The following is a 16,933-nucleotide window of genomic DNA, read 5'->3' as shown; positions in this document are numbered from 1 at the left end:
GTGGGGCTATGACGTGAGGAGGGCGGGGCAGCCGGCAGGTGAGCGGCCAGGTCTCCCAGGCTCCAATCACTCTGGAGACTGAGCCATGGGGGGAAAGCCGGATGAAAACGAGGCCTACGGTAAGTGGGGACAAAAGCCCCCGTCTGGAAGGTGGTGGTGAGTCTGGGGGCAGAGGCCTGGGTCTGTACGCGGGAGTGGCCCTGGGCTGCAGGCCATGGCTCCAAGCAAAGGAAGTAAAGAGTCCTGGTCCCTGAGGAGAGGGCCCAGGGAAACAGGAGTCAAGGAAGGAGGCAGAACCCAGGTCCTAGGAGGATGGGACTGGGGATCCGGGAAGCCCTTGCAAAATGGATCTGAAGTCTTGGATGTGCAGGAGAAGGGGTTGGTGGCTTGTAGGAGCTGTATGGGTGGGGATTTGGAGCCTGGGCTCTGGGTCCCGGAGGGCAGCAAACAAACAAAGCCGGGGTAATTAAGCAGCAGGGTTGGGGTCCTGGGGCTCAGGGTCTGGAAGTGCTCTTTGGTACAGAGCCTCCAAGGGCTGAAAAGCTGCAGAGTTCCCTCCTACACTGGGATTCTGAGGGGGTGGGTACTGGAGGTCTGTCAGCCTTGTCTCAGAAGGGACTCAGCTGCTGGGGCCCCTGTGAATAGAGGGGGGCTAGGGCCCTGAGCTATTGCGGTGTCTCCTGGGGTCTCTGAGAAGTGGGGATTAGAGATCATGGTAGAGGAGGGCTAGGGTCTGCCTTGAGGTCTCTCTCAGAAAGGAGGGGGGCCCTGTCTGGTGCACTTAGAGGCCAGGGACGGAGTTTGCTGTGGCAGATGAGCTAGAGGAGAGAGGAGTAATAGGGAGCCCGTTTCTAGAGTCAGAGAAGTTGAAGGGCTGACATTTGTCCCAAGAGTCTGAGAGACCGAAGAGACTGCAGCAGGGAGGGGCATCCTCTAGGTGGGGCTGGTGTCCCTTAGGGGACAGAAAAGGGGCCAGAGCTTTCCCCAGATGACTTCCTGGAGCAGTTTTGGGTCAATCATTGATCTTATGTCCATGAGCCAAGGTAGGACAGAGTCCAGGGCACCGGGGAGACTGGATGGCATCCCACCCCTTCCCAGACAGAAGCAGCCTTCCGCCCTCCCTCCTTAGTATCCATGGGGACCCTGGCTGCCTGGCCCCACCTCCTCCCCTGTGTACTCAGGGAGGACCAGGAACAGGACGTGGCCACAACTCCAACCGCCAGCCAGCCAGCTCAGGTGTCAACCTGATTAGCCGTCCAGAGCTCCATGGTGGCCTGAGGACCTAAGTCCCTTCTGAGTGGGAGTCTCAGAGCCCCTGCCCACTGGGATGCTATGATGAGGGACCCAGTCTGAGTGATTCAGAAAGAACTGGGGGAAGGCTTAAGGGAGTGCAGAGGGATAAGGATGGGGGCTCAAGAGCCTCTAAGACAGAACTCCATATCACAGCCAGAGTGAGGCTGAGGGGAGGATGCAGGGAGCCAAGACTGCTTCCTGGGCAGATGGCTTTGTGGTGTAAACCAAAAACCCTTAAAGGCTTCTCTTCCACTGGACCTGTCACTCCAGTTACTCTGGAGGCTGAGGCAAGAGGATCAAAAGTTTAAAGTCAGTCTGGGTTATAGAGAGTGTTCAAAGCCAGCCTGGTAAACTCAGATGATCCTATCCCCCCCCAAAAAAATAAACAGTTGGGGAAGGGGAGATGGCTCAGTGGTTAAAGGTGCTTGCTTGCAAAGACTGTGAGCCTGGGTTCAATACCCCAGCTACCACATAAGCCAGATGGGCCTTTGTTTGCAGTAGCAAAAGATCCTGGTGTGCCCATAACACACACAATTTTTTTTTTTTTGCCATGCATGGTGGTCCAAGCCTTTAATTCCAGCACTTGGGAGGCTGAAATAGGAGGATGGGCAGCCTGGGGCTATAAAGTAACACCCGGGTCAGCCTGGGCTGGAGAAGGACGCCTCGAACACTTCCCAGGCTGACCTCACTCTGTAGCCCCAGGCTGGCCTCAGACTCCAGTGATCCTCCTACCTCTGCCTCCCAAGTAAATTTAAAATAAAAAAATTAAATAAATAGAGGTGCACACCTTTACTCCAGTACTAGGGAGGCAGAGATAGGAGAAGGATTGGTGTGAGTGTGAGACCAGCCTGGGCTAAAGTGAGACTGTACCTTGAAAAATATAAATACATACATACACACATGCTCGCCTAGCATGAGTGAAGCCATATGCTTAATACTCCATGCTGCCCCAAATAAAAGACCTGCCTGCCACCTGGGTAGAGTTCATGGCAGGCAGCCACCTCACTGCGGCCAGGCCCGGATCTGACCAATCGTCCTGCCAGCCAGCGCCACACAGGGTCCTGGGCCCGGGGATATCCAGGTGGGACAGGATTTGGGGAGGGCGGTCTTCATCTTCCACTGTCCTCATCTTCTCTCAGGAAAACCAGCCAAGTATGACCCCTCCTTTCGAGGCCCCATCAAGAACAGGTGAGTTCTGTGTCTACTCACTAGAGGGGTCGTCAGCAGGGCAGGTGATATGAATCTCAGTTGTGCTTTGTGTTTACTGAACAAGTAAAGATTCCTGGGCTGGAGGAGCTGGCTTAGTGGTTAAGGCGTTTGCCTGCAAAGCCAAAGGGTCCCTGTTCAACTCTCTAGGACCCACCTAAGCAAGGTGCACAAGGGGGCACATGCATCTAGAGTTCCTTTGCAGTGGCTGGAGGCCCTGGCGTGCTCATTCTCTCCCTCTCTCTGCCTCTTTCTCTCTCTCAAATAAGTAAATAAAATATATTTTTAAAAAATGCCTGTTCTGGGAGAGCAGCCCCCGAGGCATTCGTGGTATGTGGAGAGGTCCAGGTCCAGGGGGCTTCCCAGTGCTGGGCACATGCTGTCTCATGACGTGGATGCTGCCTGCCCAGGTGTGGACGTCTGGGGAGAACACCCAGCCAAGCATGCATGAGTGGTGTGGGTGTGGAGCTGGGGACCAAGCCCAGGCCCTCCCACATACATGCAAGGGCTCCATCCCCCCCCCCCCAAGCTGTGCTTCTCTTCTGGTTCACTTCAGAGGAAAGAACCTCACCCAGAGAAAGATTGTGTTAAAATAAATAAGTAAAGTTCGCGGTTTCTCACTCTCCAGCATTCCCCAATCCTCTAACCTGTGACTACCCCCAGATTGCGCCCCATGCCCCTGTCCCCAAGGCTGCCCCCGCGCCGACGGGGCACATCTTCAGCACCGATGACCATTTCTCTCTCCCAGGAGCTGCACGGACGTCCTCTGTTGCTTCCTCTTCCTGGTCTTCATTTTGGGTTACATCGTAGTGGGGATTGTGGGTGAGTTTCTAGTTGCCCAGAGCTGGGCTGTGGGTAAATGGCAGTAGCCCAGGGAGGGTCCCCCCCTAGCTGCCTCCCCCAGCCCCTAAATCTCTACACTCAGTGACATATCTGTGTGTCCCTGCTTCCAGCCTGGGTGTATGGGGATCCTCGGCAAGTCCTGTACCCCAGGAACTCCACCGGGGCCTACTGCGGGGTGGCAGAGAACAAGTGAGTACCGGAGGGGAGTGGGCCGGTGAGGGGGCAGATGCCCCCTAGATAGGCACTGGAGCCTGGCATGCTGTTCCAGGCTTTGTCGCTGTTGTTCCTGCCCTCTACCTCGTGGGCCCGGGCACTCCCAGCCTGTGGGAACCTTCCCTGCTCTGCGGGTAGCTTCATCCTTTCAGGACTGGGAGGCAGCGACAGTTGCGGTTAATTGAGTGCGTTTACAGTTCAGAAGTCGCTGCTTGGATCCCCAGAGGGGCTGGGTCTTGGTTGTGTGACCTTGGGCAAAGCTCTGAGCTTTGATTTCCTCATCTGAAGCGCCGGGATCAGCCCCAGGCAGGCTTTCACACCCAAACTGTTTTAAGCCTCCTGAGGAAGATAATGTCATTCTACACCAGACACACCTGAGGAGACTGCACTTGCTCAGGTCACAGTGCCAACGCGCAGGGGACTGGAGCTCATGCTCCTGAGCACGCATTAGCTGGGAATCAACCCGCGAGATCATCCGGGGTCTTTCTAACCTCTCTAGTGAAACTTGGCCAGGACTTGGATGTGTCTGGGCCGCATGGTGTTCAGTGTATGCTAAAAGTGACCACAGTAGTCCTGCCCATCCCCCAAAACTGGACCAGGCCCAGCACACACACACACCCTCCCGCCCACAGAGACAAGCCCTACGTCCTCTACTTCAATATCTTCAGCTGTGTCTGGACCATCAACGTCATCGAAATCGCCCAGAAGGGCCTACAGTGTCCCACACCCCAGGTCAGAGCCTGGGGTCTGCCTCTGCCTAGCCTGATTCCCAAGACCCCAGGGAGCAGCCCCTTACCATGCCCTCTGCCCCTAGGTATGTGTGTCCTCCTGCCCACACGTCCTGTGGAGTGTGCCGGAGGACCAGTTCTCCAAGAAGGTTGGGGAAGTCTATAGCGGAGACAGGAACGTCTGTGTGCCTGGGGTGTCCTCAGACATGGTAAGCATGGGACCTAGTATCATCATCACTGGCTCAAGGGGGCTCGCAATGGTGGGGAGTAGATGATAGACGATTGGAACTACGGGGAGGGGTGGTCCAGTCTGAGCCCTGATGCACTGGTGGTGGCACCCACAACTTCTTCATCTTATCCTGTGTCTGTGTGTGTGTCTCTCTCTCTGGGTTCCCCTCCCCGCCTCCAGACAGTGTGGGAAAGTCTCCAACTGGAACTCTGCCCCAGATTCCTCCTTCCCTCCACTCCAGGTGAGAAGCCCCGCCCATTCCCCAATTGTGCATGACTGTGTTCAATTGTTGTTGTTGTTTTGTTTTGTTTTCAAGGTAGGGTCTCACTCTAGCCCAGGCTGACTTAGAATTTATTATGTAGTCTCAGGGTGGCCTCAAACTCATAGCGATTCTCCTACCTCTGCCTACTGAGTGCTGGAATTAAAGGTGTGTGCCACCATGCCTGGCTGTGCTTGCCTGCTTGCTTGCTTTCTCTTTCTTTCTTTCTTTCTTTGTTTGTTTGTTTCTTTCTTTCCTTCTTTCTTTCTTTCTTTCTTTCTTTCTTTCTTTCTTTCTTTCTTTCTTTCTTTCTTTCTTTCGAGTGACAGAGAAAGAAGCAAATGGGGGGGGGGAGAATGGGCAAGCCAGGGCCTCCAGCCACTGCAAAGGAACTCCAGATGCGTGTGCCCCTTTATAAATCTGGCTAACATGGGTCCTGGGGAATTGAGCATCGAACTGAGGTCCTTAGGCTTCATAGGCAAGTGCTTAACTGCTAACCCATCTCTCCAGCCCTTTTTTTTAAAAATAGAAAATATTTTTGTAATTATAGTATGAGAAAAGATAACCAGTTTTCAATGTAAATACAATTGGTAGAATGTCAAATGGCTGCTCCAGATTCAGACAGCTCTAGAGCTAAACTCCAGTACTTCCCAGTGGACTGGTCAACCTCTGCATGTTGCCTCCTCATCTTGGGAATTTAAATGACAAAAAAAAAAAAAAAAAAAAGCCTGCTGACCACATATGGCTCCACAGGCAAGGCCCAGCAGAGCTAAAGATGGGGCTAAAAGGCTTCCTGTGGGAGGAGCGATGGATTGATGGGTGGGAGCTAGACAGGGAGCAATGGGAGGTCTCTTGTGGAAGGAAGACCCTCAGACAGGTTCAGCAAGAGCAGAGGTGTAGACAGTGAACAGAACAGCAGGCGGTGCTGGGGCTAGGGGGCATGGATCATTTCCAGAGTCTGTGGGGGTGTCTGTGCAGCAGAGGGACCCCAAACTGGGATAAGGAGGGTCGTGCCAGATCCTGATCTCTCTGGTGGGCAGAAGGCAGAAACCAGCATCTCCCACTCGGTGGAATTCAGAACAGCATCCCTAACCTTAGGAGCAGAGTCCATCATTCCTCCCTTCTCTGAGGGTGCTCTGGACTGTGAGTTCATGCAAAGGACCCCCCAACACACACACTTCAACCAGCAACTGCTGATGTCTTTTCTAGCTCTGGGGAGATGTTTTCCTTACTCCAACATGAACTTCACTTTACCTGATCTACCATGGATCGATAACAGCACCATCTCCCAGGGGATCAGGTAGACCTGCCCTATCCCCACCTATACCCATCCCTCATCCCTGTCTAAGCCTCAACCCCAGCTGACTCCCCTCCCCTCCAACAGTGGCCTTATGGACAGCATCAATGCCCGGGACATCACTGTTAAGATCTTTGAGGATTTTGCTCATTCCTGGTACTGGATCCTCGTGTGAGTCTCTAGGTTCCCCATACGCCTGTCCTTCCCTTCTGCCCTCCTTATCCACTTCCCCCTAGACCCATGCCTGAAGCAGAGGCTGTGGGCTGAGGAGGAGCCGCTGGTCAGAAGCCGCAGCCCATCTGGCTGGGGATCTAATGTGTAGAGGCTGCGGGCTGGTGGGATGGGGATTTGGGAGATACTGAAAGAGACATACTGCAAGGGGCCAGAAGGGACCCTCAACCGTGTTGCTGGCTTGCAGGGCCCTGGGCGTGGCTCTGGTCCTGAGCCTGCTCTTCATCCTGCTTCTGCGGCTGCTGGCCGGGCCCCTGGTGCTGCTGCTCATCCTGGGCGTGCTGGCCGTGCTGGCCTACGGCATCTACCACTGCTGCCAGCAGTACCGAGCGCTCCGGGACAAGGGCGCCTCCATCTCCCAGCTGGGCTTCACCACCAACCTCAGTGCCTACCAAAGCGTGCAGGAGACCTGGCTGGCGGCCTGTGAGTGCCCCCCTGCCCACCCTTCAGCCACCAGGCGAGGGTTGGCGGCCCTGGCTCTGACCCGGGCACCCGCCCGCCGTGCTCCGCAGTGATCGTGCTCGCGGTCCTCGAGGGCGTCCTGCTGCTCCTGCTCATCTTCCTGAGGCAGCGGATCCGCATCGCCATCTCGCTCCTGGAAGAGGCCAGCAGGTCGGCCTGTCTGCCAGCCACGTGGGCTGTGGGCAGGGGTGCCAGTGAGGTGGCAATTGCTTTTAGTTTGTTGGAGTTTTTCATTTGTTTGTTTGATTGATTGATGTTTGCTTTTTCGAGACAGGATCTCACTCTAGCCCAGGCTGACCTGGAATTCACTATTTAGTGTCAGGGTGGCCTCGAACTCATGGTGATCCTCCTACCTCTGCCTCCCGAGTGCTGGGATTAAAGGCGTGCACCACCACACCTGGCTAAATAATTTTTGTTTTGAGAGGGGCACAGTTTTTGAGGTAGTCTCACTCTAGCCCAGGCTGACCTACAATTTACTATGTAGTCTCAGGCTGGCCTCAAACTCACAGCGATTCTCCTACCTCTCCCTCCAAGTGCTGGAATTAAAAGCATGCACCACCATGCCCAGCTTTTTTTTAAAATAACAAAAAACATTTTACTTACTTGTTTGAGAGAGAAAGAGAATGAGCCCACCAGGGCCTCCAGCCACTGCAAACAAACTCCAGACTCACGTACTACCCTCTGTATCTGGCTTATGTGGGTCCTGGGAAATTGAACTTGGATCTTTTGGCTTTGCAGGCAAGCACCTTAACCTCTAAGCCATCCCTCCAGCCTTTTATTTTATTTTTTAAATTTTTTAGGCAGGGTCTTGCTATGTCATACAGGCTGGCCTGGCACTCACAGCAATACTGCCTCAGCCTCTTGAGTGCTGGTGTTAGGAGTACACCACCACGCCCATCTTCAGCACCTGTTCAGTGGGTATAGTAGCCATTCCCACCTTACAGGGATGTGGTTAGGCCTGAATATGTGGGTATGGACCTAGTAGTCTCTAGAAGAGATGTGATGCATGCTTCCTGGCAACTCACTGCTCACCAGGAATTGCCTAAGCTGCCAATTCACACTTTGGGAATTCTTTTCCCCTGAATCCCTTGAAACTGCCCAATGTCTTCGGAGGACCCGAGACTCCTCAGAGGGCTCCAGGAGCAAGTTCACCCCGCTAGGGTCTGCTGTCTACACGGCACCCCAACAGGTACAGAAGACAAAGTTGCCGCTCTAGCGTGAGGAACAAGCAGGGCGATCCTGCCCAGGGCAGAGGAGAGGCCAGCCAGGGCCAGCCCTGTCAGAGGTGGGTGGGGCTGGGGCCCTAAAGGACTATTCTCTTCTCCCCGCAGGGCTGTGGGGCAGATGATGTCAACCATGTTCTACCCTCTGGTCACCTTTGTCCTCCTGGTCATCTGCATTGCTTACTGGGCTATGACAGCTCTGTATCCTTTGCGCCCAGCAAGACCCTCCTGGGGCGATGAGAGGGGGCCAGGGGGAGATGGGGACAGATGACAGTGCTGGCCCACATAGTGCCTGGAGCACTGCGGGAGGGGCGGATGCAGCCCCTGCAGGAGTGAGCCCACGTTGAGTATGGGTCCATTCCCCAGGATTGGCCTGTGGAGACACATGGCTCGTGCTTTCCTTGACATCCCTCTGGGTACCTGGCCACATCTGGGCAACCCCAGTACGTCTATTGGGTGTCCAACACCAGCACACCTGGCTGTGAGACGGCACCTGTGAATGAATCATGTGATCCTATGGTGAGAGGAGGTGGGGTGGATACAAAAGGGGCCCCAGGAAGGCTGAGGGGACCTTAGAGGCCAACTAGACCCGATTTTCCCCTGGTGAGGAGGTGACAGAGGCAGAGGGCAAGGAGCTCTTGAGGGTGCATAGTCTGTAACTTTCCTCGGTCCTGCAGCTGTCTTGCAATTTGTGAGAAGGAAAGTAAGTTAGAAACAGGAAACCTGGGCCCTGCATGGTGGCGCAGGCCTTTAAAACCAGCAGGCAGAGGTAGGAGGATCACTGTGAGTTGGAGGCCACCCTGGCTGAGACTACATAGTGAATTCCAGGTCAGCCTGGGCTAGAGAGAGAGATCCTACTTCAACACCCCCCCAACCAAAGAGAGAGAGAGAGAAAGCCTGGCCTGAGGTAGGGAGGGCTGGAAAACCTCTGGCCTGAGGGCCATGGAATACTTTCTCCTTACAAGTTTCAACCCCGCCCCTCTGTAAAACGGAGGAGTCCTTATGCCTCCAGGGGGCCAAGCAGGTGTCACGACTGGGAGTGTCAGGTGCATGCCTGGGGAAGGAGGTACTTGCCCAGTGAGGCCCTAGGTGACGCCACAAGAGTGTCCGACTCCACTGTTCTCAAAACTTTCACTTATTTATTTATTTCACACACACAGAGAGAGAGAGAGAGAGAGAGAGAGGGAGAATGGGCACACCAGGGCCTCCAGCCACTGCAAACGAACTCCAGACATGAGCTACCTTATACATCTGGCTAACGTGGATTCTGGGGAATCGAACCTGGATCCTTTGGCTTTGCAGGCAAATGCCTTAACTGCTACCCAGCTTAATTTTTTTTTCAAATTTTTATTAACAACTCCCATGATTATAAAAAAAAAAAAATCCCATGGTAATACATTCCCTTCCCCCACTTTCCCCTTTGCAACTCCATTCTCCATCATATCCTCTCCCCATCTCAATCAGTCTCTCTTTTATTTTGATGTCATGATCTTTGTCTCCTCTTATGATGGTCTTGTGTAGGCAGTGTCAGGCACTGTGAGGTCATGGGTATCCAGGCCATTTTGTGTCTGGGGGGAGCACGTTGTACTCAAAACTTTCTCCTGTAATCCCAGGAGCTACAGATAGGAGGATCAGAAGTTCAAAGCCAGCCTCAGAGTTTAGATCAACATGGGCTACATGAAACCCTATCTCAAATAAATTTCATGCTTAGTGGGGAAAGCCTATAATCCTAGCACGGGGGATGCTAAGGCAGGAGGATCTTGAGTTTGAAGCCACATTGAGTTACATACTGAGGCTCTGCCTCAATGCCCCTCCTGCAAAGAGAAGGTCATTTAGATTTGTAGAAGACACACTGTGGACCAGGCCCAGGATGCCCTGGTTGTCCTTCCAACTTGCTTGCCCTCTTGTAGTAAAGGCTGACACAAACCCACCACTGCCTACTGAATGAAAATATTGCAACCTGGCGTGGTGACGCACACCTTTAATCCCAGCAACTCGAGAGGCAGAGGTAGGAGCATCTCCGTGAGTTCGGGGCCACCCTGAGACTATATAGTGAATTCCTGGGCTACAGTGAGACACCCTACCTCGAAAAACCGAAGGAAAACAAAAAAGGCTTTGTTATACAACTTGAAGCATGGAGCTTGTCCATTTTCTGGAAGCCTCTTCCTCCTTGCCTCCTCTGAAGCAAGAGCTCCTCATTCTTTCCTTTTCTTAAGTTCTATTTATCATCTGTAAAATAAAATATAACCTCTATAATAAAATCTTTGTAAACTTAAAAAAACAAACAAACAAACAAAAAACCACACCCTTCAAGGTCGGGCGTGGTCGCACAAGCCTTTAGTCCCAGCTCTGGGGGCTGGCAGAGGAGGATGGCTGAGTTCCAGGCCACACAGTGAGTGCCAGATTAATCTGGGATAGAGTGAGACCCTGCCTGGGGCGGGGTGGGGGGGGAATCGTCAGACATGCAGAAGTAGCAGTGTAGTGGTAAGCCCTCACAAGCAGACCCGCAGCCCTCAGCTTCCTTCGATTCCTTTTTGGTTTGTTTTGAGAATTTTTGTGATTGTAGTGCTGGGCCTCATACATGTAGCTCTAACAACTGAGCTGCATCCCCAGCTCTTCCTGAATTTTTTAAAAAATACTTTTTGCTTATTTATTTGAGAGGAGTAGAGAGAGAATGGGAGTCCCAGGGCCTCCAACCACTGCAAACAACTCCAGTGCGCCCCCTTGTGTATCTGGCTTACGTGGGTCTTGGGGAATTGAGCCTCGAACCGGGGTTCTTAGGGTTCACAGGCAAGTGCTTAGCCACTAAGCCATCCCTCCAGGCCCCTCCTGCAATTTTTTTTGTTTGTTTGTTTTTTGAGGTAAGGTCTCACCCTAGGCCAGGCTGACCTGGAATTCACTCTGTAGTCTCAGGGTGGCCTTGAACTCATGAATTCATGGTGATCCTCCTACCTCTGCCTCCTGAGTGCTGGGATTAAAGGCGTGGTGCCCTTACTGCAGTTCTTACTGTGCACATGCATGCACACACACGCGCGCGCGTGTGTGTGTGTGTGTGTGTGTGTGTGTGTAGTGTACATGTGTGTATGGGTGTTTAGTGTTTAGGCATGTGTGCATGCACATGGATGTGTGTGTGTGCGCATGTGGAGGCGAAGGACAACCGCAGGGGTCACCCTCCGGAGTGCTGTCCACCTCATGTTGAGATGCTGTTTTTCGCTAACCTGGAGCTCACCGGTTAAGCTAACCTGGCTAGCCAGTATGCTCCAGGGGTCCTCCTGTCTCCCGCTCCCCAGAAATTACAAACGCAGGACACCACACTCAGCCTTTCCACCTGGGCTTCTAGGCTCTCAACCTCAGGTTCTGAGGCTTGCAGTGCAAGCATTTCATCCTCTGAGCCACCTACCCAGGCCCCTATGGTGGCTTTTGTTTTGTCTCCCATGAGTTTTCTTCAAACTTTTGTTTGCCCACATAAGCACTCTACCACAGAGCTACACTGCCAGCCATGTAGGTAGCGGGTTTTTTGTTTGTTGGTTGGTTGGTTGGTTTTTCGAGGTAGGGTCTCACTCTAGCCCAGGCTGACCTGTAATTCACTATGTAATCTCAGAGTGGCCTCAAACTCACAGTGATCCTCCTACCATTGCCTCCCATGTTCTGGGATTAAAGGTGTGTGCCACCACACCCAGGCAATAAAATTATTTAAAAGAAGAAGAAAAAGCATGGTTGGGTGTGTGGTTCAGCTCTGTATGAAAGGCTGTGTGACGCGTGTGAGGACATGCATGGTATAACCACTATGTCATTATCCCATCCAACACAACCCCTGAACTTTGGTTGAAGTCAAGGAAGACTGCCCCTTGTCATGCCTCAGGGCAGCAAGAGCGCTTCCACCTCCCCCCCCCCCCCCCGAAAACCAGAAAGCTCATTACTCACACAATATCCAGGTTCAGTGATTCCTGGAGGAAGATCAGGGCTCTGCCGCAGGTCCCTGAAGTTGGGTCAGAGCCTTTTCTGTCCTCCCTGGCATCTCTAGGCCTCATCCAAGAATCACTCATGCCCAGGGCTAACGTGCACCTTCCAAGGCTACTCGTCCACAGGCCTGGCACAACGTTCTCTCTTCAACCTACAAATCTACGGGGTCCTTGGGCTGTTCTGGACCATTAACTGGGTACTGGCCCTGGGCCAGTGCGTCCTGGCTGGGGCCTTTGCCTCTTTCTACTGGGCCTTTCATAAGCCTCAAGATGTTCCGACCTTCCCTCTGAGCTCAGCCTTCATCCGCACTCTCCGGTAAGCCAAGGGGCAGTGCCCTGGGGAACAGCAGCTGCAGAGACCTCAGGAATGCTCGGGGCAGATGCTACTTCTGCCCTCAACTCCCCTCGGCAGTTACCACACAGGGTCGCTAGCCTTTGGAGCCCTCATCCTGACCCTTGTGCAGATGGCTCGGATCATCCTGGAGTACATTGACCACAAGCTGAGAGGTGAGCCAGGATGCGGGTGTCGGGGAAGGCCAGACTGAGTGGCCAGCTCCTAGAACAGGGCCCTGCAGAGGCCGGTTGTCCCAGCCTGACCGCTCCTGTTCTCAGGAGCCCAGAACCCTGTTGCTCGCTGCATCATGTGCTGCTTCAAGTGCTGCCTTTGGTGTCTGGAAAAATTCATCAAGTTCCTAAACCGCAATGCGTACATCATGGTGAGGAGAGCAGGTGGGCGGCCCCTTGCTCGGTGCCCCTGGGCCCAGGCCCCACCGCTCAGTCCTGGCAAGCTCACCAATACTCTCTGGCCCTTAGATCGCCATCTACGGCAAGAATTTCTGTGTCTCGGCCAAAAACGCCTTCATGCTTCTCATGAGGAACATTCTCAGGTCAGGCTGCTCTGCCCTAGTGAGGGTCCCCTTCCCCAGATCTCCCACCCGAGTCTGGCTTCTATGATGTGCTCAGGAGGATCCCCAACACTTCTGGAAATGGGAATGGTCGTCATTGGAACCTGCCCCTTCAAATTCTGTAGCCAGTTCTGCTCCCAGCCCACTGGGCCTCTCCCCCGCACCCTAACCCTAACCTCTGGCGCAGGGTGGTGGTCCTGGATAAAGTCACAGACCTGCTGTTGTTCTTTGGGAAGCTGCTGGTGGTCGGAGGTGTCGGTAAGGGCCAGAACCAGGCTTTCAGGGTTGGACAGGATAGGGGTGCTGGGTAGCTAATGGGGTAACCTCAGAGGAGTCTTGCTGACCTCCAGAACTGTCGCACAGGGGTCCTGTCCTTCTTCTTCTTCTCTGGTCGCATCAAGGGGCTGGATAAAGACTTTGACAACTCCCCTCTCAACTATTATTGGCTGCCCATCATGGTGAGTGACACCTCTCTCTGCCTCACACAAATCCCCAAAGGAGCCCTGTGGCCCCAACCAGCTCTGTCTCGCAGACCTCCATCCTGGGAGCCTACGTCATAGCCAGCGGCTTCTTCGGTGTCTTTGGCATGTGCGTGGACACGCTCTTCCTCTGTTTCCGTGAGTACCATTCCAGCCACCTCCCTCCCACTGAAGTACTGGGCTGTTCTGGCTGCCCTAGAGACTGCATGCTTGTAGCTTTGAGGGCCGAAAAAGTGGGAGGGAGGGAGCCCAAAACTCACACGTCCTCCCAAGGACCATTTTCAAGGAGAGGCCTGGCTGTTCCAAATAGGGAGGAGTTCTAGGGTAGAAGTTAGGGGCTGGGAAATGTTTAAAGACTCTTGTTTGCAAAGCCTGCTTGCCCAGGTTCAGTTCCCCAGTATGCACATAAAACCAGATGCACAAAGTGATATATGCATCTGGTGTTTGTTTGTATCAACCAGATAGGCCCTGCCCTGGTGCACTCCTTCTCCCTCTGCCTCTCTCTCTTTCACAGTGTCTTAAATTAAAAAAAAAAAAAAAAAAAAAAGTTTTTTTCGAGGTAGGGTGTTGCTCTGGCCTAGGCTGACCCGGAATTCACTATGTAGTCTCAGGGTGGCCTCAAACTCACGGCGATTCTTCTACCTCTGCTGCCCGAGTAAGACCAATTTTAACATGCTTACTTTGTTGTTGCTTGCAGTTTTGTATTAGTTTGTCTTGAGGTAAAGTCTTACTATGTAGGCTTGGCTGGCCTAGGATTTGCTATTTAGAGCAAGCTGGCCTTGACCTAGCTTTTCCCTCCTTAGTATTGGAATTACAGTCATGTGTCAACATGCCAAGCCGGATTTTTGTTGTTGTTTGCTTTTTCAAGGTAGGGTCTCAATCTAGCCCAGGCTGACCTGGAACTCACTATGCGGTCTCAGGGTAGCCTTGAACTCACGGTGATACTCCTACCTCTGCCTCCACAGTGCTGGGGTTAAAGGTGTGCACCACCATGCCCGGCCCAACATTTTTTTTTAAATTATTTATTTGCAAACAGAGAGAGATGAGAAAATGGGCATGCCAAGACCTCTAGCCACTGCAAATGAACTCCTAGATGCATGTGCCACCTTGTGCATCTGGCTTACTGTGTGTGTACTGGGCAAGCAAATGTGGGTCCTTAGGCTTTGTAGGAAAATGCCTTAATGCTAAGCCATTTCTCCAGCCCAATTTTTGTTTGTTTGTTTGTTTTTGAGGTAGGGTCTCGCTTTAGCCCAGGCTGACCTGGAATTCACTCAGATAATTCTCCTACTTCTGCCTCCCAAGTTTTGGGATTAAAGGCACCACCACGCCCAGCTTACATACATGTTTTTTTAAATTAATCTTTATTATCCCTCTATGAATTGTACTATTATTTATACCACTTTACATGAGGAAACAGATTGTATAACCTGACCCATGGGTTACAAAACCTGCCTAAAATACTGTGTCCAGACCAATGTCTGTCTTCCTGTATTTTCTTTGTTTGTTTGCTTATTTGGTTTTTGTTGTTTTCTGTCTTTGAGGTAGGGTCTCAACTCTAGCTCAAGCTGACCTGTAATTAACTATGTAGTCTCAGGGTGGCCTTGAACTCATGTGATCCTCCTATCTCTACCTCCTGAGTGCTAGGATTAAAGGTGTGTGTTACCATGCCTGTCTTGTTTATTTTTTTTTTAATTTGGCATTTTCTTTTTGTATGGTTGGTTTTGTTTTTCTGAGGCAGGGTCTTGCTGTACTCCAGGCTGACCTGGAACTCACTATGTAGTCTCAGGCTAGCCTCAAACTCATAGGGATCCTCTTGCCTGCCTCCTGAATGCTGGGGTTAAAGACATTTGCCACCACACCCAGCTAATTTGGCATTTAAAGAAATATTTTATTTATTTATGGGAGAGAGGGAGAGAGAAAGAGGTAGATAGAGAATTGGCACACCAGGAGCTCTAGCCACTACAAGTGAACTATAGATGCATGTACCACCTTGTGTATCTGGCTCATGTGGGCACTGGGGAATCAAACCTGGGCCTTCGGACTTTGCAAACAAGTGCCTTTAACTGTTGGTCCATCTCTCCAATCCTAATTTGGCTTTTTTTTCCTTCTTTCTTTGGTTTTTTGAGGTAGGGTTTTACTCTAGCCCAGGCTGACCTGGAATTCAGTATGTAGTCTCAGGGAGAGAGAGAAAGAGAAAGAGAGAGGGAGAGAGAGAGAGAGAATGAGTGTGCCAGGGCCTCTAGCCACTAAGCAAACTTCAGATGCATGCGCCACTTTGTGTATCCAGCTTTATGTGCATACTGGGGAATCTGGGCCTTCAGACTTTGTAAACAAGTGCCTTTAAAAGCTGAGCCATATCTCCAGCCCTAATCTTGCATTAAAAAAAAATACTTTTGAGCCAGGCATGGTGGCACATGCCTTTAATCCTAGCACATGGGAGGCAGAGGAAGGAGGATTGTCTTGAGTTCAAGACAACCCTGACTACATAGTGAATTCTAGGTCAGCCTGGGCTAGAGCAAAACCCTATGTCGAAAAAAAATTGTATATGTATAATTATTATTAATTTAAGAAATCAAGGAGAGAATGGGTACACCAGGGCTTCTTTCTACTGCAAATGAATTCTAAATACATGCTCAACCTGTGCATCTGGCGTCACATGGTTACTGGGGAATGGAGCCTGGACTTTGCAACCAAGTGCCTTTCACCACTGAGCCATCTCACCAGCCCTGCCTGGTTTCATGAAGCACGAAACTTTCCAAGTCTTAAACTCATTTGCCTTTTACAACCCATGGGAATAGCTAAGTGGACAGGCACAGGGCAGGAACGAGTGGCGCAGGAGGCCTGGGGCTGGCCATGTGACACCTGTTCCTATGCAGCCCCAAGATGGCCATGAGAAGGGCTGACATGAGCTCGTAGGTCTGTGTCAGGCTGCTGGTCTCTAGGTGACAGATTATTTTCCCTGGGTGCTGTGGGGGTGACGCCCCTCCAGGATCACTCTAACTGACCTACGTTGCCATCCAGTGGAAGACCTGGAGCGCAATGATGGCTCCCTGGAGCGGCCCTACTACATGTCCAAGGCTCTTCTGAAGATTCTGGGCAAAAGGAATGAGGCGCCCCCCGGGAACAAGAAGAGGAAGAAGTGAGAGACTGCACCCCACCTGCGCAGATGCCGCCACGCTTGCCTTACAAATCCTAATTTTGTAGTAAACAGATTTTATTAAAGATTAATATTTGTTTTCTCAATAATTCTGAGCTATGTTTTTTCAGTTCAAATTCATTTCCCTTTCTGTCTTTTTATTTTTTGGTTTTTCAAAGTAGGGTTTCACACTATCCCAGGCTGACCTGGAATTCACTATGTAGTCTCAGGGTGGCCTCAAACTCATGGTGAGGTGACCCTCTTACCCCTGCCTCCCAAATGCTGGGAATAAAGGCATGCACCACCTCGCCCAGTTCATTTCCCTTTTACGTTTTTGTTTTTTCCAGGTAAGGTCTCACTCCACACCAGGCATGGTGGCACATGCCTTTAATCCCAGCACTCGGGAAGCAGAGGTAGGAGGATTGCCGTGAGTTCAAGGCCACCCTGAGACTACATAGCAAATTCCA

At 52.0% G+C, this 16,933-nt stretch overlaps 1 protein-coding gene across 1 annotated transcript; it reads left to right on the top strand.

Moving 5' to 3' along the window:
• The first annotated feature begins 40 nt into the window (after positions 1 to 40).
• Positions 41 to 16,576, top strand: Slc44a4 (solute carrier family 44 member 4). Its single transcript, XM_004671926.2, has 21 exons — positions 41 to 119; positions 2,433 to 2,481; positions 3,248 to 3,321; positions 3,453 to 3,531; positions 4,188 to 4,287; positions 4,370 to 4,492; positions 4,693 to 4,753; positions 5,981 to 6,071; positions 6,156 to 6,239; positions 6,487 to 6,722; positions 6,812 to 6,911; positions 8,093 to 8,185; positions 8,401 to 8,503; positions 12,009 to 12,262; positions 12,359 to 12,453; positions 12,559 to 12,662; positions 12,760 to 12,833; positions 13,039 to 13,109; positions 13,215 to 13,309; positions 13,384 to 13,468; positions 16,352 to 16,576. Exons 1-21 carry the CDS (start codon positions 86 to 88, stop codon positions 16,471 to 16,473), a joined length of 2,127 nt encoding a protein of 708 aa, XP_004671983.1. The 5' UTR covers positions 41 to 85; the 3' UTR covers positions 16,474 to 16,576.
• Positions 16,577 to 16,933: the final 357 nt, after the last annotated feature.

Source organism: Jaculus jaculus, chromosome 8 (assembly GCF_020740685.1).
Source record: "Jaculus jaculus isolate mJacJac1 chromosome 8, mJacJac1.mat.Y.cur, whole genome shotgun sequence".
In the NCBI taxonomy this organism is placed as follows: Eukaryota; Metazoa; Chordata; class Mammalia; order Rodentia; family Dipodidae; genus Jaculus; species Jaculus jaculus.
The sequence above is the reverse complement of the archived record's forward strand: the minus strand, read 5'-3'. Positions and strand labels throughout refer to the sequence as shown.

What these genes read in the sequence shown, in the direction of transcription:
- Slc44a4 (XM_004671926.2), top strand. Translation starts at nt 86, where the DNA reads ATGGGGGGAAAGCCGGATGAAAACGAGGCCTACG. An exon ending in ACCATCTCCCAGGGGATCAG is followed by an intron (nt 6,072 to 6,155) that starts GTAGACCTGCCC and finishes CCCCTCCAACAG; the next exon opens with TGGCCTTATGGACAGCATCA. An exon ending in CTCATGAGGAACATTCTCAG is followed by an intron (nt 12,834 to 13,038) that starts GTCAGGCTGCTC and finishes CCTCTGGCGCAG; the next exon opens with GGTGGTGGTCCTGGATAAAG.